The sequence below is a fragment of the Trachurus trachurus genome, assembly GCF_905171665.1.
Source record: "Trachurus trachurus genome assembly, chromosome: 7".
In the NCBI taxonomy this organism is placed as follows: Eukaryota; Metazoa; Chordata; class Actinopteri; order Carangiformes; family Carangidae; genus Trachurus; species Trachurus trachurus.
In genome coordinates, this window is record NC_139901.1 from 22,160,002 (window position 1) to 22,187,426 (window position 27,425).

The 27,425-nt window shown below is 43.7% G+C and overlaps 1 protein-coding gene across 2 annotated transcripts; it reads left to right on the forward strand.

Annotated features, from left to right (window-relative positions):
• The first annotated feature begins 512 nt into the window (after positions 1-512).
• Positions 513-27,425, forward strand: plcg1 (phospholipase C, gamma 1). 2 transcript variants are annotated; one of them, XM_083975851.1, is made up of 33 exons: positions 513-628; positions 2,011-2,298; positions 8,687-8,839; positions 9,268-9,361; positions 9,500-9,547; positions 10,102-10,186; positions 10,347-10,430; positions 10,832-10,854; positions 10,963-11,032; positions 11,127-11,228; positions 13,373-13,491; positions 14,055-14,140; positions 14,520-14,640; positions 14,893-15,061; positions 15,212-15,334; positions 15,582-15,683; positions 16,034-16,221; positions 16,856-17,056; positions 17,288-17,407; positions 17,556-17,736; positions 17,910-17,987; positions 18,102-18,205; positions 18,353-18,446; positions 18,668-18,737; positions 19,922-20,085; positions 20,455-20,551; positions 20,703-20,927; positions 21,019-21,167; positions 21,259-21,373; positions 22,202-22,363; positions 22,466-22,554; positions 23,744-24,012; positions 24,115-27,425. In XM_083975851.1, exons 2-33 carry the CDS (start codon positions 2,082-2,084, stop codon positions 24,155-24,157), a joined length of 3,945 nt encoding a protein of 1,314 aa, XP_083831977.1. In that variant the 5' UTR covers positions 513-628; positions 2,011-2,081; the 3' UTR covers positions 24,158-27,425. The 2 variants fall into 2 exon arrangements, with proteins under 2 accessions (XP_083831977.1, XP_083831976.1); XM_083975850.1 differs by having other exon boundaries at positions 535-624.

Here is a 27,425-nt window from a genome sequence, read left to right on the forward strand (position 1 = left end):
AAACCAGACAGTGCAACCATCAAAATAAACAAAAAAGAGACTAAAAAATAGCTAGAATAAATAATGTTAATAATGAAATCAAACAACACAGAGCAACTATACATTCAACCCGCCAAATTGCAAAATCCCAATATTGCACTGCAATCATATCATCTATCTATCCACATTGCTTTGATTTCTGATATGTCCACCATGCTCCCCAGTGCCTCAACCAAGACAGTGCAACAAGTTCTCTGACCAGGCTTTTATTGTGAAAAGCGGAGGCGGATGCGCGGTGTTTGACTCCGGGCCATTGACACTGCTGGTGGTCGGCTTGGGGGGAAGGGCCTGCGCTGGCTGGATCTAAGTGCAGACAAACTTGCGTAGTCTTGCCACGGTTCTCGCTGTCTGCCTGCCTCTCTCTATGGACGGCCGGAGGGGAGAAGAGGAAACTGGGACTATAGTGTTGTCGTCGGGAGAGCAGCAGCGCCTTTCCGGGCCATGGCCATGATTTAATCAGTGAAAGAAGAGGGGAAAAAGCGGGGAGCGGGGGGGAAAAAACAGGAGAAGAGGAAAGACGACGGGAGAGGAGGAGAGAGGAGCAGCAGCAGCCTGGAGATGTGCGGTTGGGCCGAGATTGCGGCGGTAGGTACAGCTCGGCAGCTCCTGCGACGTGTTGTTTTCCAGTTGATTTTTCTCGGCACGGTGAGGCCGAAAAGAGAAAAGAGATGAGGGGGGGAGAGACCGGGGGCAAAGCAGCCAGTCGCTGCTACCTGGGCTTTTTTTTCTCCCCCCTAGGTGAAACCGGCCATTATTCTTCTCTGTGGCCCAGTGAAATGCTAGCACACACCGGCCCCGTTTTCACGCTGTGAAAATAGCCAGACGTTTCTTGTTACACTGTTATCCCACTGCTGCTGCTGCTGCTGCTGCTGTGAGTGGGAGCCACCAGTTGTATTCCCACTATTGTGATTCCTCATGTAAAAACCAAAAAGGAAACTTAGTTCTCCTCTTCTGCAGCAGGTTACAGACCAGTTTTTATTTTATTTTTTAATTAATAACAAACCAGACTGGATCAGGTTTGAACCTCTGGAGCTGAGATCATGTTGGGGAGAGAGTTGTGTGTGTGTGTGTTTGTGCTCTGATTAGCTTAGTCCACACGTTTTCAGCCTGCGGCTGTCATTTATTTATTTACATCTGTGTTAATGTCAAATCACTGGGCTCTTACTGGAGGGACTGGACATACAATACAATACTAAGAGAGAGGAGGCATAGCCATGGAGAAAAATCAATACGTCCATATGTTTGATGACATGTTCATATTGCATGCTCAGTACGGCGACACACAAGTTTGTTTTTAAAGAATCATTTCTATATCTCTAATAGCACATAGACATGTTTTGTTTGATGTGTATGCTCTCATAGTTACACAGACTTAGTTTTCTTTTATTTACAATCATATATGACACATGAAATTACTGTAACATTTATGTACAACAAGGTACTCAGACTTTACAAGTTCATGTACAAAGCATTCAAATTGTATTTTGAAATTTGCAGTATTATTATTTAGTGGGTGTTGTGTTTCTCACCAATTGTTATTAATATAGATTTAAATTTAAGATGAAGTTGTGTAAAAAAGTAAGGATTTTTTGCTTGAATTTAATTATATAACTTGACCTATTTCAAGCTTTTAGAAAATACTCCTACTTAAAGCTTTCAATTCATATTTATTTTAAGATATAAGTAGGAGTATCTTACAAAATAAAGTATTTAAAAAAAATCTTTATACATTAAGATGAGAGTAATTTAAATGTAATTTAGATACCAGAACCCCAGTTTTTCTCGTACAGCTTTGACAGCATTTCTGCAGGTAGCTACTTAAACATGTACAGTATGACGATTAATATTCCTCTGTTATCTTAAAAACGTGTGTAAACGTGCGGTATAATGTGTGTACAGCACCGACACACCAGAAGTCCCAGGGGAATTGTTGTTTCACGGGTTTCCCCCCCTCTTCTCCTCCTGCTGTAGGTATCCCTGTCTAGGCCTGGACTGAGCAGATTGTTCTGAGAGGAAGCGGATAACAAACAGGGGAAGTGAACATGGCAGGGACCTCGGGCTTCTTTTCCAACGGACCTGTTCCGTGGATGGACAACGACACAGAGATGAACAACCTGTACCGAGACCTGGAGCTGGGGACAGTACTGACACTATTTTATTCAAAGAAGTCCCAGCGGCCAGAGAGAAGGACATTTCAAGTCAAACTGGAGACCAGGACTATTATCTGGACTCGCGGCACGGATAAAATAGAGGGAGAGAGTAAGTAGCACAAAGAAACAAACTCCAAAAAAAACAAACACACACAACGTAAAGAAATAGAGACGATATAGGGAGCTGGTTTTAGCATGATGTCATTCATGCTGGAGCTGGTTGGGTCACATATAATACACTCAAACATGACAACTACAAAGTAATGTGAGGATCTGAAAAGAGTTGGCAGGAGTACAGCACACGATGAAATGATGGTATGGTGAACAGCTGGAGAAATGATGTTTGTTCAGACTCCCAAAATCTATTTGGATCCCTAGAAAACTGGAGGTCGTACATGATATTATTGATTAATGCACTGATATTGGTGCTTCCACGAAGAACTACCATACAGGAAATTGTAGAGAAAGGGATATTAATGTGGATATGAAAGTGAAACAGTTAGAGGCAATAAATGCTCATTAATTAGCCTAATAATGACACAGCTTTTATGACCTCACTCTGATACAGCGTCCGAGACACAACATTCAAGTTATATAATAACGGTAATACTGAAAAGAAAGTACGAGTTGCGCTTCTCGATATCACTTGTTGTATCTCATCACTGATTTTTTTTTTTTTTTTTTAATCATAGACCATCTGGTTAAAAATCATAGGATTTTGTTTGATTTCAGTCGTGAAAAGTCCAGTTGTTAGTTTTTATTTGGGGGCATTAATGTGATCAAGAGCAGGTGCGGCTATTAAAGGCTCAACCAGTGTTTTCCAGAATCAGATGAATCATATCACAGCCACAAATCCAGGGTCAAGAAGAAGAAGAAGAAGAAATAACGCTGCTTCCTGGAACACTGTTGTTGCATTAATAGGAATATACTGCAGCTCAGCGGGAAGCTGACGCTCAGGTTAATCTTTAACAAAACAGTGTGTCTAACTGAGGATACGCAGGGCTTCAGTGAGTCGTTAAGTTGTCTGTCTCGTGGGTAGCAGGATGCCTTGTGCACAGCTGCACTCTGCTCCGGATGCAGCAGAAAGAGCACACACACAGACACACACACACAGAAAAAAAGACAGTAGGCTTAGTTCTCTTTGTTTTGTTTTGTCTTTTTTTTTTGTTTTAACAAACGTATCATCTTCTTGTGATGAACGGTTTCATGCACACATGAGCTCATAGCTGCCATTTGATACTCCTGGAGATGTGAAATTGGCCTAGGCGGCTCATTAACGTACAGAAATAGAATATGAGGGGTTTTTACTGGAAGTGTGCGATCATTTGGGAACGATTTGACCGGGCTGTATTTATCATTTATCAATGGCAGACAGTGAGAGAAGCATGTCCATTAACTGTGGAAGTGGCACTCTTGTTGCTGCTAAATGTAAAGTGCTAAGAGGCGTACGTGGTCGTCCTGAGATTGAGGCGTAGTGTTCTCACAAATTTTCTGATTTCTTTTTTTGGATGGTTGCTATCATAGGTTGTTTCATGCACACAAAGTCTCACCGACAAAACAACTGGCAGCTGAAACGCTGTACAGTGAGATCCACTTTTCCTGACTGCGTAAGTGGATTCAGGCTTCTGTCTGTGTATCAATCACAATGTGAAGCAATAAACATGAGGCTGTCTAGGTACATAATTAAGTCTACTATCTATCCAGACAAAGCAGGATGTGGTCTCACAAGGCAAATTGGTTGTAACAGCACAAAATGTAAAGGTCTGAATATCTGACATACACAGTGCAACTGCAATCACACTATTTTAAAGTGAAGCCTTCTTGTTTCTGAGTTTGTTGTTACCAATAACAAGGCAAGTTAGAAATGCATCATTTGAGTGTGACTGTGTGTGTGACCAGTCACTTTGCTAGTTTATCATCTCAAGAGAGCAGCTCAGATTTTAAAGTGATTTAATTGATCAACTAACTCAGAAGGAGTCGATTTTTTTTTATGAATGATCTTCCACAATCGTGTGTGAGCTATGATTTGGTGGCCTGGTAGAGGAACCTCCACCTCCAGGTGCTGGAGCCCACCGCAGCTTCAGATCCTCATCATATTTATTAGCTTCACTGAAATAGGTGGGCTTCAGCTTTCAGTCTCTGTTAATGACACACAAAGACTTGTGGGGGCAAATTTCACCGTGTAGCAGCGAGTATGACCTCATATACCATGAGACTGATATCTGGCCATTGTTGGCAAACGTTGCAAATCAATAAAGTAGGGCTGCTTTACAGTGAGGCTAAAAGGGAGCTTCACATCAGTGTAGTGAAGCACCGGTACTGAATGCACTATCACTATGGTTGGACTGTTAAATCTGAAAGACTAATATATAGGCCAACATATGCACGTACATGGTGATTTTGTGGTTTACCAGATACCAATAAATACAGTCCAATACAATGCATTTCAATATATCATAGGTTCATGAAGGTTATGATGTTCACTGTGTGGTGGAAATGTTCTTGGAAGAGAAGCTGAATCGGCTTTTTAGTGGCCGTTGTTTGTGGTGCTGTTGAATTGGACTAACGTGCAGATGTTTCTATTATTTTGCCCACTCCACTTTTCCGTGTAAACGCGACAGGTCAACATTTTCATTCATCATTATAGGTCTGATGTTCACGTCTGTGCTGCGGGATCCTCGAGGCTTCTCTGCAGACTAGGGGAATCGGACTCGGTCCATATTTACAAGTCACAGTCAGAGCCGTTCCCACAGAACTAACTGAACCAGTTAGTTGACATACAACTGTGACGACAAATTAACTTTGACAGTTAGGAATCCTGTTACATGATTGGGCAATCAACAGAAGACTAACTATTTTGACAGTTCATGAAGTTGTTTAGGTCATTTATCACAGAAATATGCCAAAAAAAAGTCAGCTGCGCTCCTCTGTCATACACGTACAGTAACTGGATATATTTTCGGCTTCAGACAAAACAAGACAATTGAAGATGTCACCTTGGACATTTAGTCCTGTTGTCTGACATGTGTGATGTAACAATAACTGAATGGTTAATGGAGGGAATACTCAGCAGATTAATCAATGATGAACATAACACTGCTGTTGCCTTCACAGAGGAATGTGTTCAAAGGAGTTTTTTGGGAAACTGAGTGTGGTACAACAATTTTTGTTGTGTAATGGAAATTTCTTTGGAACAGAACTGAACTGAACTGGATACTGAAGAAAGTATCTGGTGGATTTTTGTTGACTTCTCACAGTGATGTGGATGTGGAAACTGTCATCACTCTGATCTGCTGTTTCCATGTTTGTTCCGCACACTCACACACACACTCACAAGTGCTTTGTCGCCACAGACGTCTCATGTCATTTCTGGCTGGGAAACCAAGCTCCTTTCTACAATTACCTGCTGAGGCCTGTGAGCTTGTGTCTTAAAAAAATGTATTGACAGATTAGCAGCGACAGGGTTGCACATGCACAATAAGCATTTTTCCATTTTAGATTGTTTTTGTCATTGTAATAAAAAGAGCAGGTTATCAGTTGAAAACAAGGGCATCTCCATAGTTATGTTGAGTTAGATCGGGGGGCAGAACACATGTGTCACACACAGTTTTTCATTGGAGGGGAAGTCCTCCGCTTAAATTAATCTGATTTGTGGTATCAAAGGAGCTGATATGATCAGCTGACGTGGAAGTACACACTGACACCCTGTGAGGCTGTGGGCTGCAGGCACTTGACAATTAAAAATTGACAAAAAAAAAATACAAGTAACACTTTATAATAGGTACACACTATAAATACTGAATTCTTCATTTATAACACATGGATACTCATTAGTATGTAGTTTATAAACACAGTTAGTGCTTATCAATGATGAGTAAAACATTTTTAACTGTGTTTATAAACTACATACTAATTGAGTATTCATGTGTTATAAATGATGAATTCAGTATTTAAAGCAGAAGTAAGCGATCCGGTCGTTTTGGCTAACTTTCTGTCAGCCGATGGAGTTAGCAGTCCCCGCCCTCGTCCCTACGTCACCACATTCACGTGCATCCCTTGGCTGCACACACAGAGAGGACCGCCCCTTTATGCCGTTCTCTCTCCTCATTGGATAAAGGTTGTAGGATACAAGGAAAGTTTTCTCCTCGGCTTACAGCAGAGCAGAGTGACTGACAGACCCGTGTTTCAGACCAAACACTCTATATAAGTGATTGCTGTCGGAAGATATTTAAAGATATTTAAGACTTATATTAACACAAATATTCCGCTTACTTCTGCTTTAATGCTTAACTAATGCTTAATAGGGTGTACTTATTATAAAGTGTTGCCAAAATACATTTGAGGGCAGTTGACTTTTTATGTGCTTTTATTTTAGTGACGGTCTGAGAGAGATAAAGGAAAGTTGGGTTGAAGTGAGAGATGATGACATGCAGGTTCGAACTGTAATGTAATTTGGGCTGCAAGATAATCATAGGAATAATCATTATACTTATAAAATGGTAAAGATATAGTGAAACGTGCTCACTCCCAAAAGAAAGATGCTCAGTTTGCAAACAGATGTGAGACTGGAAAAGTAGCATCACTTACCAAAAGGTCAGCATCAAAGTCTTCTTTACCTACTCTATGAACAGATAATTAGTGAGAACATACAAACATCTGAGTTTTTCAGGCTTTTATATTGAGATTAATAGAGAATAGAGAGAAGCTGAAAAACAAAACAAACAATCTGAGCAACTAATTGACTAAATGTTTCAGCAGCAGACTCTGTCCCCTCATAGGGAGGCATCAGGACTATATTTAAAATCTTATCTGGTCAGGCATAGTTTTTAACACTTCCAAATAAAAACCAGTGCCTGCTAGGAGTGGGAGAACTGGAAGGCAGGACGGCACACTGAGAGGAAGTGTGGGGGTGTGTTGCAGGATACCTCCTCTCATCTCCTTTGGTAAGGTTACACCTCTGGCTATCTCTTTATTTCCTGCATCTGTCTGAGGCAGGCTCTAAATATTTTGATTTAAAGGACCAAAAGAGTTTTGTAACAGATCAGCCTGTCGAAGCGGCCTTGCTCTCAGCGGAAGTCTGCTGGCCCCGTACAGCAGGTAAAGTAAACTGAGATATGATGTGTGATCAGAGGGCTCGGCTCAGAGAATATCTGGATTAGAAGAAGAAGATATACTTTAAAAAAAAAAAGAAGAAGATGCTTGAGAAAAGAACGTGCACATTCTCACCTATACGTAAGCACAGATGTGGTGTGTAGGCGACAAAAGCACAGGATGTGTGGTTCAAGTGCAGGAAGAGGAGCAGAAGCAGAGAGAAGTGTGTATGCGTGTGCGTGCGTGTGTGTGTATTTAGCAGGAGAGTCATGGCTGCAGGTACTGCTAATGTAATGCTGATGGGAACCTGTTGAGCTACTTTACAGCCCACACTGTCACCAAGTTTCTGACTGCCTTTAATGAATTAATGGAGTCGAGACAAAACTTGGTAGGGAGTGTTGTCAGTGTCATTATGTCACTGTCCTATTTTCCCTTTGTACTGTTTTTTTTTTAATGTCACAAACACTCTGAAAGTCACACACTTAGCCCTCAGAACTTTTGTGCAACTTTCTCAAAGCGTCTCATCTGCAGATTAGTAAAGGTGGTTTTGGTTGATTTCAGTGGTGAGAGGGGAAACTGAGGTTAAAATGGGGTCAGTCACTTCATCATCTTCTGCAAATGAAATACAAAATCAAACTGTATGTTTTGCTAGACATTGTAGCTACATGTGGTTCAAGCTATTTCATCTGGCTCGTTATTTCATGTGGTCTTGGGGGCTTGAGATTCAGACATAACAACTGGTGTCAACAATGGGTAGTTAGTGTCAGAAAAGATGCAAAAAATTCTGATATAGTATATTATGATTTGGGTTAGGTTAGGGTTAGGGTCAGCATCCATGGACACTGAGAGGCTATGTTGTTGCTGACAAGTTTAATCATGGATATCAAAGTGCTTATGGTCAATATGCCCCCGTAAAGGTGCACATTAATATTCTCTCATGCACACCTAAAAAGTAGAGAAGTCATGATTTAGTTGTTTTGTTTTGCCAAAGAAAATAGATTCTTGGTCCTCAGTTTTATACCCAGGACATTTGTTAACAATTCAGCCTATAGTGTGGGACTGATTTTTATATCAAGGAAAACATCTGTGTTTCTCACTTACTTAGTGAAGATGATTATTTTAGTTCCCTGGAAAAATGTTGAGAAGCCACGTACACAACATTTACTTTTAGCCAATAGAACTGAATCATCAAGAATGCAGTATAATCTAAATGTATTCTGGGTTTTGTACAGTCAAAATGGAATTGATTCAGGAGCACAGGGTTGATACTGTTCAGAAATACCCAGAATGAGGAATATCTTTTACAGAATATAATGATTTTTCACTTTGTCCGTATTTCCCAGCTCTCCTGGTGTTTTTTTTTGCTTTCGCTAACTGTAGTACCTTGCGTCTGTCTGTCTTCCCAGTTGATATCCGAGAGATCAAGGAGATCCGTCCTGGACAGAAGTCCCGGGACTTTGAGCGCTATGTGGAGGACTCGGCGGCACGGCTGGACCAGGCTCACTGCTTTGTCATCCTGTATGGCACGGAGTTTCGCCTCAAATCGCTCAGCCTGGCAGGTACATGGCGCACAGAGAGGCTTCCACACACACTCACATACAACTTCACTTCACCGTCATATTAGCTCTGCTAACATGCTGCCACGGATGGCCACATTTTTTTTTGTTTCTCTTTTGTTCACATTGTTTTTTTTTATATCACTTCTTGTGTTTTGTGGCTCTTGTGAGTGTGAGAAACTATATCATGTTAACCAAAACAAAAATTGGTGTTTTTTTAGCTGTTATTTAATCAGTTTTATTTGGTTTCCAAAAATCGCAGATGATTGTGTAGAGTAGCTTTACAATCTGCAGTGTCTTTATAGTGGGATCATACACTGTTTTGCAAATGCAGAACTCCCCCTCCCTGAACAAAAAAAACTTACTTAGTGGAAAAAACTGTTGGAAATGAAATGTGATCAAATGTTAATCATGTGCTGCTTTTTCCTCAGCGACATCTGATGAGGAGATGACCATGTGGGTGAAGGGACTGAACTGGCTTGTGGCCGACACACTGAAGTCACCCACACCACTTCAGATAGAGAGGTAAACAACAGCAGTGTAAATGCTCATCGCATGCAAAGCTCATGTTATGAAACCGGTGGCACGACTTATCAGCAGCTGTATTTGCGTGAAGATTTCTTAAATATTTTCTTTCTTTGTCTCTGTTCTTTTTCATTTTAGGTGGTTACGCAAGCAGTTCTACGCGGTCGATCGCAACCGAGAAGACAGGTAAAGTCTGCTCAGTTACGAGATGAAAACTGCAGAGTTAATCAGATCTCCCCCCTGACAGGAAATAGGCATAATTAGGTATAACTCAATTGTTTGGTGCACCAGTTTTACGTGCCCTTTCCCCAGTGTAACATCTAGGGCAAGTAGAAAATCTAGGCTGATAGGTGTGTGTGTAAAAGAGCTCTTGTTGAGGTGTAGTGAAGGAACTGAGCTCTCAGCCACACACCAGCACCTCTTCCTGCTGCAGGAAACAGACTGCAGAGGATGGAGGAGATGTACAGAGATGTTTGTCTGTTACATCCCTGACGAAAGAGCAAGCCTTTGTCACGCTGTTAGGGCATTGTCTCCTCCGGCCAAAATTCCAGGCTGTGTAGTAAAAGTGAAGCCAAAAAAGACACGAGCACGAGGGGCGTGTGCTTTTTTTTGAGGTTTTTTAAGTGCGTCTATGTGTGAAAGTTAGTGGAGGCCTTTGTGCTCTTTGTACGTGCATGTCCATGTTTGTGTTTGATTTTTTTTTTTTTTTTCCCCCCAACAAAACGTGTGTATGTGTTTAGGATATCCTGTAAGGATCTGAAGAGCATGCTGAGCCAGGTCAACTACAGGGTGCCCAACATGAGGTTCCTCCGAGAGAAACTTCCGGTAACCACCTCCTACTTATCACAGAGCCCCTTCTTCTCCCATCTCTCTGCCCACTTCCCTTTTTTATTTCTGTGCGGTGTTGTTCAAGGCTGAAGATTTATTATTTGGCGTTAACAGTCATTGTGCTCACCCCCCGTGGCGTCACCACTTGTTTTTGCAGGACTCGGAGCTGAGGAACGGAGACGTGTCCTTCAGTCAGTTCGCCCAGCTCTATCGCAGCCTCATGTTCGACGCTCAGAAAAACGTAAGTGCTGTCTCTTTTTTTTTTTTTTTTTTTTTCTGTATCCGCAGACAGTTCTGGCCCAGCACTTTCATCCCCCAGCTCCCCATCTGATGCCCTGCCAAGGTACCCTTCCTCCCCCATCTGTCTGCTCTCAAATGGCTGCAAGATCAATATGGACCAGTTAAAAACCCACCAAACCCCTCTGGTGGAGGCTATTAGGACACACACACACACACACTAACGGATGAGGAGGCAGGCAGGCAGGCAGGCTGAGGTCACATTAAATGGATGACCTCATTGCCCCCCCCACCACCACAAACTACTCAGCCCCCTACAGGATGTCTATGTCCATCAATCTTACCACTGAAAGAACTGCACTTTGATTAATTAACTGAAATTTTCCTTTTTGACACATTTTTCAGATGGAGATCCCGTTTCTACAAAGGTAGGTCAAAACAAAACACACACACACAGAGTTGAGTCTTTCTGCAGTGTCACAGGTGTGCGTGTGTGTGAGTGTTTTACTGAAGTGAACCATCACCTTCTCTACCAGGGTCATTGACAGACCAGACATGAGGATCTCCTTGGAGGATTTCAAAAGCTTCCTTCTTGAGTCGCAAAAGGTCATCTCTCTGGTCCATTGCACATTTTAGTTTATTAGTTTATTCTAGCTTCATTTGCATGCTCCAATACGTCTGTGGTTATTTGTGAATGCAGGAAATGTGGGCCACGGACAACAACAAGGTTCAGGAGTTTATGTTCGGCTACCTGAAAGACCCCCTGAGAGAAGTGGAGCAGCCTTATTACCACCAAGATGAGGTACGCACACTCACAATGCCTCCCACTCTGTCTTTTCCCTATCTCATTTTTTTTTTTTTTTACGTCATCTCTTCTCTTGCTCTTTTTTTTTTTTTTTTTTTGCTCACTAATGGAAAATTGAACATGTTTTCACCAGTTGTGTTTTGTGAACCCCCTTACGTGTTATTGATGTGGGCGGAAGATGCTCAGAAATTGACATGGATAGCCATGATCTCAGCCTAAAGCACCCCCTCCCACACAGATAGAAAAGGTTATTGACTGTGGCGCTGTGCGAGAGTTTCACAGAAAGCGAAGGATGCTTTTTGTGGTCGCAGTGAAGCTACGATTGACTGCAGAGGAGGGGGAAGCTGGTGCAAGCCAAGCTGCAGGAGTTGGTACTGTCGTTCTGCGCCTGAGGTTGTATCATGCTAAATAGCGGGTGCACACAGGGCTAAGAATAACATCTGTAGGAGAAACATTGTTCATAAGATAAAATTATTGTTATTGACTTGCACAGGGAGGGAAGTCTATTAAAGGTCAGACAGCACTGTTGTTTTGGCCATGACTGATTCCAGATGTTCTCTGGACTGGCACTTTAAAAACCCTCAAGACATCTGTCATATGTACAGCAGCTCACCCTCATCAAGTGACATGCTCAGTTAAACTCTGCCTTTACAAGAGCATCCCCTGTAACAGATAGCAGATAACTAAGCCTCGGCACATTGTGTGTGTGTGTGTGTGTGTGTGTGTAGTGTGTGAAAATCAGACTTTCTTCGTAACTAATGTGTGATTGCAATGTGTCAACTTGCACTTTGTCCACTTGTCAATATATAAGCACACGCTTCTCACCAAGCAGCTGCTCTTGGTTTCCACGAGTATTTACCACACTATATAACAAGTGCAGGTAAGCTACTCTGTTTCTGGTTAAGGTGGGTTAATGCAGTGAAATTTATGGTGGAAGTTAAGTTTGGGATCTGATTTCTTGGTTTTGCCTCATAGGTTCTGAGGGAACAGTAGATTTTGGCATGAAATTATTTATTTAGAGTATTTTTGGTGCAGACACGGACTAAACATCTTTGTGGTTTCAGACCTCTGGCAGTGTGCCTTGCAGCAGCATTTCTGAGCCTGTCGTACTGTAGTCTACCCATGGCTTCCTGATTGCCTTGGATCAGTGAGCCACCGGGTCCTAAATGCTTCAGGTGCTTTGTTCCTGTTATACCTTCTTGCAGCTTTAGTTATATAGTTGTTACTATGACTTTCAATATCAGCTCATGATATATTAGTCTTAAAGGGATAGTTCAACATTTTGGGAAATTGGCCCATTGCCATAATCGCTATAGTCATAGCAGTAGGTTCGTTACCTTTAATTGTCGGTGTAAGCTATTTTTAGAACGGCGGAGCGAAGCGGCAGGCTGTTCAGAGCTATACTACGGAGGCTAATGGAATTTCTTGGTTTCCCTCATCAAACTGATCAAATACACAATCCAAAAACTCCAAAACGCTGTCGTAGACAAGTTGTGACCTGCACATTCACCACGCTATGAGATAATAACGGAACGTTACGAGACGGAGTTGTTTAGAGGTAAATAGATGCAAAACCGCTGATGCGCGTTGTAGGGACAGTTTTTCAGCAAGCAGACTCTGTATTTACCCTGTATTTACCTCGAAAACGGCTCCGTTTCGTAACGTTCCGTTATAATCTCATAGCGTGGTGAATGTGCAGGTCACAACTTGTCTACGACAGCGTTTTGGAGTTTTTGGATTGTGTATTTGATCAGTTTGATGAGGGAAACCAAGAAATTCCATTAGCCTCCGTAGTATAGCTCTGAACAGCCTGCCGCTTTGCTCCGCCGTTCTAAAAATAGCTTACACCGACAATTAAAGGTAACGAACCTACTGCTATGACTATAGCGATTATGGCAATGGGCCAATTTGCCAAAATGTTGAACTATCCCTTTAAGTCGGTGCACTCCAAGTGAACTCTTGAGGTCCAAAGCTAGTCGACTTGTGGCTTCTGCAAACTTTGATAAATTGAGGATGTGGACAGCCCTTGTCATTCTCACACTTCCCCTGGAACGCACGTGTGACGTCTGTGAGCGCTGAAGTGTGGAGAGTTGTGTCTGACTCCAGCCTCACCCTCACCGCTCTCCTCTTCTCCTGTCTAGTTCCTGACCTACCTGTTCTCCAGAGAAAACACCGTCTGGGATTCCACCCTGGACCAAGTTTGTCCTGATAACATGAACAACCCCTTGTCCCACTACTGGATCTCCTCTTCGCACAACACGTAAGGAAACGGTGGCGATGAAGAACATTTTTTTACACTCACAGTCCGGTTCAACCAATTGTAATTGCAGCCTGGGAACTCTGAAGTCTGGCATCCTCTCTCCAAAGCTTCAACCAAAGAGGGCTTTTGAACCGACTTCATACATCAGATAAAAAGTGTATTATTTAACAATTACGTCCCAGAATGAGATCCAGGCGCGTATTTTGCAGGAAAATGTATTTTTCCTGCCATTGAAAAGCGTGTGAAAGGCAGTTCAGATGATAACCTTCTGTACTAGTTGGGGAAACAATACCCACTGGAGCAGTGGAATGAAAACTACCATGTTGCTTTGATTATGTTTGAATTGACCAACTGAATGAGTACGAAGTGTTTACGCCAGTCAACAAAAGAGAAAGAGCCACTTTTTTTTAATTTGATGTAGCGGTATCAATGTGTTTAGACTAACACACACATACAAAGCCCATGTTTGTGTGTGTGCAGTCCCTGGCGTGTGAGTCTTTTGACAGACTGGTTAGTTGTGTGGTTTTGTTTGCGTCCTCTGACGTTACCTGTTTTATTTTTAGCTACCTGACGGGGGACCAGTTTTCCAGTGAGTCGTCCCTGGAGGCATACGCTCGCTGTCTGAGGATGGGCTGTCGCTGTATTGAACGTGGGTAAACACACACACATACTTCCACACACACACACACACACACAGTAAGGTTTACCAGACAGCAAATCACTTGACTTTCAACCTAATAATTAACTGTCCCAGCCCTCCCTCCTCTGTACAGTTCATCTTAAACACAGCTGCCACTCACAAACACACAGTTACGTAACAGGGCTGTAGATTACCGTCACACCAAACCCCTTGTCAAGCAGGTTTTCATGAAAAGAAGGAGCTTGTTGCAAGTTGAAAGGTCGTCTCGCTTCACAGAAAAGGAAACGCATATGACACCAACCTTTTGAAGAACTGAAATGATACACGTGCCTTCGTGTGAAGCTGGGGAAATTACATAGCGTGCATGCCTCTGTGTGTTTATTTTCAGTGGACTGCTGGGATGGTCCCGATGGAATGCCAGTCATCTACCACGGACACACCCTCACGACGAAAATCAAGTTTTCGGATGTGCTGACCACCATCAAAGAGCACGCCTTCGTCACATCCGAGTGAGTCCTCATAAGTGGCACCCTCTGGCTCTGTGTATTTTACTCGCGATGAGATGATGACAAGGATTAGATGACAAGGATAAAGCGGATAGAACAAACACATACTCGAATATCAGACAAGACAATGCGGGCCGGCTGCAGTGACCTCACTCATCATTGTAGTGCATGGAAACACAAGATAAACACGGATAAAAGAGGAGATTTCTGTGAAGTGGCAACTCTTTGACGTTGTAACCTGTGGTCCTCCCTCAGCTATCCCATCATCCTGTCCATCGAGGACCACTGTAGTATTGTGCAGCAGAGGAACATGGCCACTCACTTTAAGAAGGTGTTTGGAGAGATGCTGCTGACCAAGGCAGTGGACATCGCGGCAGATGGGCTGCCTTCACCCACCCAGCTCAAGAGGAAAATCCTCATCAAGGTCAGGATCCGCCTGGAGTCACCAGATACTATTTGATCTTTTTTTTTTGTGTGTTCCATTTTTTTTATCACAGAAAAAAGCACAACTAGTTGTTTTTCTTACTCATTATGTTACCTTCTTCCTCTGTCCTCCTTCCTTCATCATCTGCAGCATAAAAAGCTTGCAGAGGGCAGTGCCTACGAGGAGGTGTCCACATCCACTCCCTACTCGGAGAACGATATTAGCAACTCCATCAAGAATGGCATCCTATACCTGGAAGACCCCATTAACCACGTAAGCATGATCACCATGTCGTCTTCTCTGATTGGTCAGAACCGGGTCATGCATGTTTTTGAAGCCAGGCCTCGGTTTTGGTTATATCAAAATATGTGTCAATTTCTTTGTAAAAAAAAAAAAAAAAAGAAGAAAAAAAGCCACTTCTGATTTACTTTGGCCATGTTTCAGTGCAACACATGGATCCCCTCAATATTTCATATGATGAACTGATTTTCTTCCTTCATCTTCCCCGCTCTTTCCCCAGGAGTGGTACCCTCATTTCTTTGTCCTGACCAGCACTAAGATCTACTACTCAGAAGAGACCTCCAATAACCAGGGTAACGATGATGAGGAGGAGCACAGAGAGGTCAGTACGAGTGCTACTATAACTCCTGTAAGAACAAGAGGTCATGTTAGTTTAAAGGGCTCACTGGGATTTTTGCTGGATCGGGTTCAGAAGGTTTTGGAAGTGTTCAGACCTCCTCAATGTTTTTTTCATTTATTATGTTGCAACCTTATGCTAAGATAAAAATGAAAAGATTTATTTCTTTCAAAATGAAAACAACAATTTTGCACAATGTGAGAAAATTGAGGTGGTGTGCACTCTCCCTAGATGCACTGTGCTGTTTCCCATGATGATAATTTAGTTTACATTGTTTCTGCACATGAGGAGACTGTGTTGATAGGTCTTAGCTGAGTAGATCTACCCTCTCGCAGGTGTCCAACGGTATGGACCAGCACATAACGGAGAAGTGGTTCCACGGGAAGCTGGGCGCAGGGCGGGACGGGCGGCAGATAGCCGAGAGGCTGCTGTCTGAGTACTGCCTGGAAACCGGAGCTCCTGATGGCTCCTTCCTGGTCCGAGAGAGCGAGACGTTTGTGGGAGACTACACACTTTCATTCTGGTACAGTGCACATTGTTGTTCACAATTCTTGCACACTTTACACAGGCTTCATTAGTTTGGCGGAAATGGGCTGTGGATGGCACAGGACTATGTAGACTGAATGATTGTGAATGATAGGAAAATAACAATAAGGTTCAACTGTGATGATATGAAGTAGTAATTTAGTTGGGAGTAGTTTTATTTTTTATTTTTTATTTTTTTTTACTTTTTTCTGTATGAATTGTTGGCTGCATGGTGGTTGACATACTGTACATTCCTATGGGAAACTCTCCCCCACTCACTCTGTCATTTGCATGAGTTCAATCTACAGAACACACAGAGTGACGCATTTGCAGATCAATCGACGTCAATCTCCTTCATTGATCGAATGTGTTTGTTGTCACGGTCTGAAGTGTGATCGTTCACCTTCTGTCTGCTTATGCATGGGCTCTGCAGGAGTGGAGGATTTAAAAAGCTGATCAATCTGTGTGTGTGTGTGTGTATGGATTCACACACAACCTCTGGAAACAATATATAGATAGTAACCCTGAGGGCTGCATGTTCAAGGTTATGCAGGGTGATCACGCTGTTTTCACTTGGTCACGATAATCTGACGATGTCCTTCTCTCTTTTCCTCTTGTCACACCCGTCTCAGGCGTTCAGGTCGGGTGCAGCACTGTCGTATCCACTCGCGCCAGGAGGCCGGCAGCCCCAAGTTCTACCTGACTGACAACCTGGTGTTCGACACTCTGTTTGCCCTGATCAGCCACTACCAGCAAGTGGCGCTGCGCTGCAATGAGTTTGAAATGAAGCTGACTGAGCCGGTGCCTCAGACCAATGCCCACGAGAGCAAAGAGTGAGTTAGAATGTTAAATCATGATAAAGCACCGACCCTCTGTGATTTCAGAACTTTTTATTCTCTCTGCCAAAACATTCAAATCTAGTACTTTGCCTCAACTCTTGAATAACATTTTACATCCACAGCCGACACTGTGGACTGGTAACCGACACCCTCGTCTGGAAAGAAGTGGGAAATTGTGTCCCCACCGTAATCTTTGGTTGATCGATGTTTTCTTGTTTTTCAAAGGTGGTACCATGCCAACCTCTCCAGGAGCCATGCTGAGAACATGCTGATGAGGGTTCCACGTGACGGGGCTTTCCTCGTCAGGAAGAGGGCAGAACCTAACTCGTTTGCCATTTCCTTCAGGTAAACTCAGCCCCAACGAGTGAAATTTGTTTATATATTTAGCTAAATGAGTTGCTTCTGGATCGCTTTTTTTAATGCACCAGCGAAAGTGAAAAAACAAACAGTTCAGATCTAAAATGAAAAAACTCATGTTGTGGTTTCTTTACAGGGCCGAGGGTAAGATAAAGCACTGTCGTGTGCAGCAGGAGGGTCAGACGGTGGTGCTGGGCACCTCAGAGTTTGACAGCTTAGTAGATCTCATCAGCTACTATGAGAAGCATCCTCTGTATCGCAAAATGAAGCTGCGTTACCCCATCAATGAGGACACACTGGAGAAGATAGGCACTGCTGTAAGTAGCACTACACAGTCTATTTAGAAGTCTACACAGAATATCATTCGGTTCGAGAATTCAGCCTGAAAGCAGCACTGTTCAGTACAAATAAATATGAGCCTGTGTAGTTTGTATTCTGTTCTCCAGCAGCTGAGTCGAGACATGTTAACACACAATCTGTTGTCCAACAGGAGCCAGACTACGGGTCGCTGTATGAGGGCAGGAATCCAGGCTTTTACGTGGAAGCAAACCAAATGCCAACGTTTAAGGTGAGGGCACAGTCTGGAGTTGATGTGTTGAATTCTGCACATTTGGACCTGTGTGTGTGTGTGTTGGAGATGGTGAACGCCTGTGTGTTAAAATCCTCCACCTTGTCTTGTCAGTGCACGGTGAGAGCCATGTACGAGTACAAAGCCCAGAGAGACGACGAGCTCTCCTTCACCAAGAACGCCGTCATCTCTAATGTGGACAAACAGGAAGGAGGATGGTGAGTGACTGGCATAAGATTCATCCAGGAAGTAGCTCTTCATTATCTATTTAGGACCCCCAACCCCCCTCCACCACCACCGCCGCCAGCCTCCCTCTCTCCCTTCCATCTGCTCTACACATCTTATCACATCTCTTTTTCTCTTAGGTGGAAGGGCGACTGTGGAGGGAAGAAGCAGCTGTGGTTTCCTGCCAACTACGTGGAGGAGATCAGTCCATCAGCAGCGGAGCCTGACAGAACTGTGAGGATCAAACCTACACCCTGACACAGACCCACAGCTACACATTTGTATAGTTCAAGTGTAACGATTGCACGTGCTGCCTCTCCCAACGTGGAGGTCAGGCCTCGTCGCGCTTCCGTTCCGTTATGCACTGTCACAGGGATACATGACTTATTTGGATTATAACTTCAAAAGGGGACCAACATCTTCTCTCCTAATCCTCCTCCTTTTCTGTCAAGCAGGAGATGACAGAGAACAGCCCTCTGGGAGATCTGCTGAGAGGAAGTGTGGACGTGTCTTCCTGTCAGATCGGTGCGTGGCCTCTCCACTTCCTGTTCGACGCTGTGCTGCAGGGCTGCAGAGCAGGCAGTCACCTTGCCAGAGGGCAAACCTTTTTTTTTCTTCTGCCCCATTATATGCTTTCATGACCTCCAAACTAATGGTTTTTAATTGCAAAAAGACGCAGTCACCACTTCCTCCGCTGTCTTTTTGCCTTCATCAGCCTCTTCTATTATTAATACTTCTCCACTCTGTTTTATAATTCCTCTTGCTTTTCTCTCAGATCTGTATCTGATATTTTATTGACATCCTCCAGTCGGGTCAGTACACACCCATTAGTGTTGGCACATGCTCTCATGCACTGCTGTGGCCTCTGCTGCTGAGCACTTAATATCAGAGCCTGTGTGTCTCTGGCTCCATCTAGTGGTAGGATGGGAACAATATAATTACCGTATATCTTATTGAACACTTTGTTCTAAGGCTTGCTTCACATGACCACGGGCAGAATTGCACCACTGGTGAAGCCACAGTTTTTTCCTATAGAGAGAGTGATGATGCTGAACCTGAACCCGTTTGCCTCTTGTCTTTTGTGACGGCACATCCAATCAATGGTTTAGTACATTTAATATTTTTGGACTTTGGACTTTCTGTCAAACAAAACAAGACATTTAATGATGTCAATAGCACTAATGGCGCTATTGACATCTAACTAATTCTTTTTTTTTTTTTTACTATTTCTGAAGTTTCGTTGACCAAACAACTATATTGCAAACAGAGAACAGAATCAGTAGATTAATTGATTGTGTAAGGCCAGGCAAGGCAATTTTATTTGTATAGCCAATTTTTACAAACAGTTTGTCTCAAAGGGCTTTACATGGCATCATAACAACATCATCTGTCCTTAGACCCTCACATTGACTGAGGAAAAATATGTGTATCGGCATCATTAATAGTTTTTTTTTACATTGCACTGACTTTGCATTTCAAACCAAAGGCAAGTGAAGCTGAGACCAACCATAATTTGCAGGCAGCACTATGTCTCTCCCTGTCTGCGCTTGCTGATATTGGTTTTCCTCTCTCTAGATGTTTGGATTTTCTTATTTTATATTGTCGCTCCAGTCCATTTTTTACAGATGCAAGTAAATTACCGTACTTTTATGCATCACATCCTACTCATCTGCACCATTTTTTGCCTTGTTTTTTTGTCTTCCCCTCAGTTGTGCGGCCTGAAGGGAAGGGCAGCAGGTCCCACGTCTTCTCCCTCGTGTCAAATACCTCCATGCGGACGGGCCAAGCGCTGGACATCGCTGCCAACACCCAAGACGAGCTCAAGGAGTGGGTGTACAAGATCCGTGAGGTCACCCAGACCTCAGAGGCCAAGGTACATACTGTATACTGTATACTATGTGATGCAGGCAGTGCAGGTAGAGATTTACAAACTGCTCATGCCGCACTCTGTGCTCACAGGGCCAGTCGTGACTTGCGTTTGCTCTATAATTCTCATAACATGTATTTAGGAAACTTAGACTGTGCAGTGAGCACATGTGGTGTTTGTCCGCAGACTCACACAGTTACACACACACACGCTCTTTGCTTTTCAAATTGCTCCGTGCAACCAGCTGAGCTGTAGTTGCAGAGGGAGGAATACGATTTTAAACCAGTGTCTGCATCAATAAAATGTTGTGAAACTGAGAAGTGATGTGTGTGTGATTGGTGGTGTAGCTGTATCTAACATTGTCTCTGTGCACAGCTGGAAGAGGGGAAGATAATGGAGAGGAGGAAGAAGATTGCACTGGAATTATCCGAGCTGGTCATCTACTGTAGGCCCGTGCCGTTTGATGAAGATAGTAAGGAATACACACGCTTACTGGATGGAAAACATGCAGTTTAACACACACCGGAGAATAGATGCAACTGATTTCACACCTATGGCATGATTTAATTCAATGAGTCACACGCCCAATACCTGTTCCGTCCTCTCTCCCTGCGACCCTGTAGAGATTGGCACGGAGCGAGCCTGTTTCCGGGACATGTCATCCTTCCCCGAGACCAAGGCAGAGAAGTACGTCAACAAGATCAAGGGGAAGAAGTTCCTGCAGTACAATCGGCTACAGCTGTCCAGGATCTACCCCAGAGGCCAGAGACTAGACTCCTCCAACTACGACCCACTGCCAATGTGGCTGTGCGGCTCCCAGCTGGTAGCGCTCAACTTCCAGACAGCAGGTACTGTATCTATACAAAAACAAACTGTCCCAACACTTTCATACCTGTGCTATCTTTTTTTTTTTTTAATCATCTCATCTCTTCCGTGCAGACAAGCCCATGCAGATGAACCAGGCCCTGTTTATGTTGAACGGAAGGAGCGGATACGTCCTCCAGCCGCCCATCATGAGGGACGATAACTTTGATCCGTTCGACAGACATACACTACGAGGCCTCGAACAAGTCACGCTAGAGATAGAGGTACAGCGGTTTAACGACTGTTCGGTGTGTTTGTATCTGTGTTTCTGTGATCTGAAAAGATCTTAAGTATTCCTCTGCTTCCCCTCTGAAGGTTTTGGGCGCTCGGCACCTGCCCAAGCACGGACGTGGCATAGTTTGCCCTCTGATCGAGATCGAGGTGTGCGGGGCAGAGTACGACAGCGCCAAGCAAAAAACAGACTCGGAAGGTGAGAGCCGGTCTAATTTTAACCTCAGGCTCCCTTGCCAGTGATGTGATACTCTGCCAAAACTGAAGAAATGAGTAGTTACTGTTTACTGGATACATTACCCGCGTGTAATTTCCTGTCTGGTCCTAGAAAAACAGGAAGTTGTACAAACAACTGAGCCATGTGTGGGAATGCAGAGGGGAAAACGCTGTATAGTGTGGACATTGTTCTGGCACAGCTCTCATCAGGTTTTATGGTCTAGTTTCAACCACAGAAGAAACGTATTTCAAATAGGGGTGAATTGTTTTGTGGCTTTGACACATGAGGTGTTTTGTATTTGCATATGTTGCTGATTACTTTTCACACATGTTGGTATTTCAAGTCTCTGAGCTCGTCCTTTTGTTGTTGCTGTACCCTAAACTGAAAAGTTATTGTTTAGATAAAGTCACAGAGTAAAGGAAGTGAAGCTGGCAGCTGCTCTTGATGTATATATTGTGTAGGTTATGGACAGTAGATTCTGACCTGAAGACAACTAGACTTTTGTTTTGGTATTTTCATGTTTTCACAGCATAGATCCAAAACAGCAGAGGAGGTCCAGCCTCCTCAGCTATTTTCTACTTGTTATTTATGTTCCTCCCAGTGTTTTAGAAGAATGAGTAATGGGCCAAAATCTTTCCTACTTGATATTGACACTCTAAAATGGGTAACACATAAACACTTTTCTTTTCAGGTCATTGACTGTGAAATATTTATTGAAAAGTTTGTTTTACTACTGTATCACTGGTCAAAGTGATGCTAAAGTATATCATTGTGCTTTTCTCACATCATGTTTTTTTGTGTCTCCTCCAGCTGATAACGGCCTAAACCCCACGTGGCCCAGGAAGCCGTTCCAGTTCACAGTCTGCAACTCTGCATTTGCCTTCCTACGCTTTGTGGTTTACGAGATTGACATGTTCAATGACCAAAATTTCTTGGCTCAGGCTACATTCCCTATTCACAGCCTCAAGACAGGTATGCACAACAAAAACAGTCACTGTGAGATGACAAGAAATCCTGTTGTGAATCTGTGACATAATGAAATCACTTTGTCTCCGTGTCTGTGTCCGGCACCAGGTTACCGGTCAGTACCTCTGAAGAACAGCTACAACGAGGATCTGGAGCTGGCTTCTCTGTTAGTCCACATGGACATCATCAGAGGCAGGGTGAGCTGACGTTCCTGAACCTGCTTCATGATGCCTGCACTTTCAATAAATACAGAAAGCAGTGGTATGCAAACATAAAGCAGGTCAAACTTCAAGAAGGGCCGTCTTTACAAGTGGGTTATGCAGCAGAGCCTGTGACTTCCTAGTGCTTTACTGCACCTACCAAACAATAGTGTGACATGAAACTGCCTGTGAAACCACAAACAGTCAGTTTGTACTTTATACTTTGCATTGTTTCTCAAAAGCTTTAACAAGTAGGTTAAAAAAAAAGCTTAATAAGCCACTTCTAGAAGTGCTAATTAACAAATTTCCCTCCTCTGGGGATCAATAAAGTTCATTCAATTCAATAGATGGAGTATTAATTTTCTCATCTAACTCAGAAAGAGAGTGGATACTTCCTAAAATGTCAAACTCTTATTTCAAAATGAGCCTGTATCTTATTTCTGTAGGAAATTACCTAAAGCTCACATTTGATTCTTAAAGGAATAGTTCAACATTTTGGCAAATTCACCTATTGCCATCCCTATAGCTGCTGTTTTTTAGATCGGCGGGGCAGAGACGTGACCTGCTCAGCTAACGCAACGGAGGTGCACAGTACTTTCACCTTTCCCTCATCAAACTCATCAAATACACAATCCAACAACTCTAAAACGCTCTCGTGGAGAAGTTGTGACCTGCACATTCACCACGCTATGAGAGAATAATGTAACATTACGAGACAGAGTTGTTTTCGAGGCAAATGCATAGCTACGCAGCTACTTTCTAGACACAGCTGCTGGTCAGAGTGATTTCAAAATCGCTAGTGGTATTTGCTTCATGTGTCGTAATGTTCCATAAATATACGTTATTATCTCATAGCGTGGTGAAAGTGCAGGTCACAACTTGCCCACAAGAGCGTTTTGGAGTTGTTGGACTGTGTATTTGATGAGTTTGATGAGGGAAAGGCGAAAGTACCATGTGCCTCCATTGCATTAGCTGAGCAGCTCGCGGCTCATGCCCCGCTGATCTCAAAACAACATGCACCAACAATTAAAGGTAATGAACCTACTCCGATGACTATAGGGATTATGGCAATAGGCAAATTTGCCAAAAATGTTGAACTATCCCTTTAAAATCTACTAACTAATTGAGCAGTGGAGACACTCTGGAGTTGACACTGGTTTGTTTCTTCTCCTCCTCGTTGCCTCAGGATGAAAACGGAGAGGTTCTGAGCCCGTTCCTCGCCGTCGGGGCCGCGCCGCTGTCGGCGTCCGCCCAAGCAGGACGGGAACGTTTGGGGGATCTGAGCTCGGTGTCTTCGACTTCCTCCAGCATGTCCGCTCTGCCCCAGTCACCTGCCCAGGCCATGGCCTACAGGGGGAGGGAGGGCTCCTTCGAATCCCGCTACCAGACTCCTCTGGACGACTTCAGGCTGTCCCAGGAGACGCTGCTGGACCACATGGACCCACAGAACAGGAGGTGAGCGTTTTTGCCGTGTTGTGTTTCTGGTGTTTTCGCAGTGCGTTGGGAAGCCGTAGAAGATTCCAGACATTCTCCTGTCTTTGTCTTATTTTACCTCAGGATGCTGCGGAGGACCAGAGTGGGCGGAGAGAACCGCGTCTGAGTCCAAGCCAATCAGGACGCATTTCTGTTGCACCCCCCCCCTCCTCCCCTCCTCCACCTCCCACCATCCCCTCCTCCCGACCCCTTCCTCCTCACCCAGTCGCCTCTCCCCGTACTGATGATGTCACTGACTGCTGTGAACACTGTTTCCATGGAAACGCCCACCACCGCTTTGGCCTACATTTCAGGCAGCTCTCCCTCCCTCCATTCTCCAACACCCACCCCTTTCTCTCTCTCTCTCCCTCTCTCCCCCTCTCTCTCTCTCCCCTCCCTGCCGCCCAGCCTCCCCACCACCCGCCTGACGAGAAGAAGTGACTCGGACATTAGAGGAGGAGGAGGAGGAGGAGGAGGAGGAGGAGAAAAGGAGGAAGGGGGAGGAGGAGGAGGGTGGGCGCCGAGAGGAAGCTGACGGCCGCGGACAGGAAGAAGGAACGGACGTTCACAGGAGAACAAAAATAAGGCTGAACAAGCTCCAGCTCTGGACTGGTGGTTTGCCGAGCAGCTTGTCCTCCTTGTGTTTCATGTGTGCACAACAGCTGCTGAGTTTGGAGACTCAGAGGAGGGACAGAGAGAGCTCTGAAGGTATCAGTTTGAAACTGTTTCCCAGTTACGTTTCTTTGCTCTCCTCTATTTGGCGTATATGAATATATATATTTATTCCTGCTATGCTGTTGGCCAGAGAACAGCAGCAGCTGACCTGCTCTCAAAGAGCTCTTGTCTCCATGTTTTTGATTATTATTATTATTTAAACCTTTTAACATTCATAATGTGACTTTTCTTTTTTTTTTTTCTTTTTTTTTTATGTATATGTGTAAAACACGAGGGCTCTCTACGGCTATTTTTAATGTCTCTCTCTTCTCTGCTTTATGGAGAAATAGGTCTCCAGTCTAACACCTTAATCCTGGAGGGATATTTAATTTTTTTTTTTTTTTTTTTTGAAGGCATCAGGAAGTCAGAACCTGTTTGTGTTGGAAGCAGTTGAAGAGAAGTTAGCATCATATGTTATTTCTGCATCCACAAACACACTCACATGCCTGAAAACACACACATACACACACCAAGGCTGTTTTTTTTCCTAACTTACATTCCAACCAAATTGCACATCATTCCATTTTCTTGCGTTGTCGACGCCTTTACAAGCCAGTCTCACACATTCAAGCATCCGCCTCCCGCACTGAGAGTCTCGCTCCTCACTGATCGTGTCTGTAGGGAAATCTATCGCCTCACTGTGTGATAAAGCAGGACCAGGGATACATGTCAGCCCCATGAAGGGGGTTGTGTACTAAATGTTGAATGATAATTGTGTCAAATTTTCATTTTATCTGTCTCCTGATTTTTACTCGTATCATCTTCCTCTGTGTTCATGGGCGTTTTTGACGGCAGCGTAGTTGTCGTGTCAATCAAGGGAACGTTCTTATGGCTGCGAGCTGAAACGACAATACTGATCACTCTGATGTTTTTGTTTTTTGTTGTTGTTTTTTTTAAGGAACACAACAATGTGCTCACATTTTAAAACATTGTCATTCACAGAGAACATGGTAAATGTGTCAGGTTTTGTCTGTATACCATACAAATACTGTAATTATGGACATTGGAGATGGAGATTGTAGTACAATTACATGTTGTAGTGTGCAGCCCTGTGTTCTCAGGATTCATAATTGAATGTTTAGGAAATGTGAATGTTTATACTCGCATTTCGACTCTTAAAACAAAATGGTGGCCCCTTTTTATTCATTGTTTCAATTTGTTCAAAAGTCTGTTTAAGCACCAACAGCCCAACCCAAAGTGGTTTGAGCTCCTAAGCAAAGGTGTTTGACTGTGACCAGCTTGTTACAGCTTTAAGTTGTTACTAATGGAGTTTCCCATGTTTGAATTGGAGAAGAAACTCAGTACTGTGAGCAAGTGAGGGGGTTTGTATTTACCAGAGTGAAGCGTAAAGAAATCATGCCATGATGTTTGACTTGCTGCTGTGTTTTTGCAAGCGCCACACAGACAAAAGGGACTTTTTTTGTGTGTTCGGTGCTGCCTCGATGTTCCTGCTGAGTTCTGTCACGGCACTAAGCTGCTCTGCAGAAACCTGCGAGGATTTGAAGTTACACTGCCACGAGGTACAGTGGGGTCGCCACTGCCCATGAGTTCATTGTGGATGAAGTGCGCAAAAATGGAAACTTCAAACACACATCCCTATTGATCATTCCCACGGCTTTAGATCCTCATCACGGCTTCTGTTTCGTAAACGGCTGCCCTTAACTTGGTATAATAAGACTTCTCTTGAGGTAAATGTCAGTGCCCTTAAATGTGCAGGGAGTTCTTATTTCCTGTGTGAGAGTGCGCATTGGGAGGAAGGGGCTGAGTCGAAGCTTCAGTGTTTCTGTGGCTGTGGTTGGATGACAAAGGTGTCTGGGGGAGGGTGGGAGGGAGGTAGGGAAAGAGGTTAGGGCCTTGAGTCAGCCCACTTAACCAATGGTGTTATCTTTCCAGGTTTGTGTCAGAATCAGTGTTGTCTCTGTTTGTATGTGATGACTATATGATGTAAACTCAGTATTCTCACTCAGTGTTTGACCACTGAGACACACCTAAGCCATATGGTATGATTTAAGGTGAAAGCAGGGACAGGAGCGAATACTTGAGGTCTCACTGTTTTTGTTTTTTATGTGCGTGCGTGTGTGTGTGAGCGAGCGTGTGTGTGTGTGTTTGCACGTCAATATTAATCCCAAAGCTCCTCCATATTACATTTATTTTTCCTCCAGTGGTCAATGAATGGTCTCTGTGGAGAGCTCTCCCTCCGATGCTGCATTTCTCCTATTGCTGACCTGTCTGCTAACGTCTATGTGCCTCCGTCTGCGTACTACACATCACATTTAAATAAAGCCACATCACCCCCCCGCTGGGCTTAAAGCACCCCGCACAGCCATCATGGTGCACCCACACAGGTGTTGTCATTCGTTCTGGCTGGTCGGACCTCCTCTCAGCACTGTGTGAGCGTGCACGGACCATGTTTGACCGGCATGTCCCTGACTCTCCTGTTTGGTTTGTTGTGCTTGTTATGGCGGGACGACAAACTGTAAAGAGGTCAAACCAAACAGAATAACTTAAGAACGCCTGCGTGTGGGTGTACGAAGCCCTTAAGTGTCATTTTCAAGTTCAAGTTTTTTTTTTTCTTCAGTCTTTGTCTGTTTTGTTACTGACAGCCTCATTTACAGTCGCCTTTCTGTAATGTGCCTAAACTATGGAGAGGAAAAGTATTCATTTTAATTTTGCCTTTCATA

What these genes read in the sequence shown, in the direction of transcription:
- plcg1 (XM_083975851.1), top strand. Translation starts at nt 2,082, where the DNA reads ATGGCAGGGACCTCGGGCTTCTTTTCCAACGGACCTGTTCCGTGGATG. An exon ending in ATCTCCTCTTCGCACAACAC is followed by an intron (nt 13,492 to 14,054) that starts GTAAGGAAACGG and finishes TTTTATTTTTAG; the next exon opens with CTACCTGACGGGGGACCAGT. An exon ending in GACTACACACTTTCATTCTG is followed by an intron (nt 16,222 to 16,855) that starts GTACAGTGCACA and finishes CACCCGTCTCAG; the next exon opens with GCGTTCAGGTCGGGTGCAGC.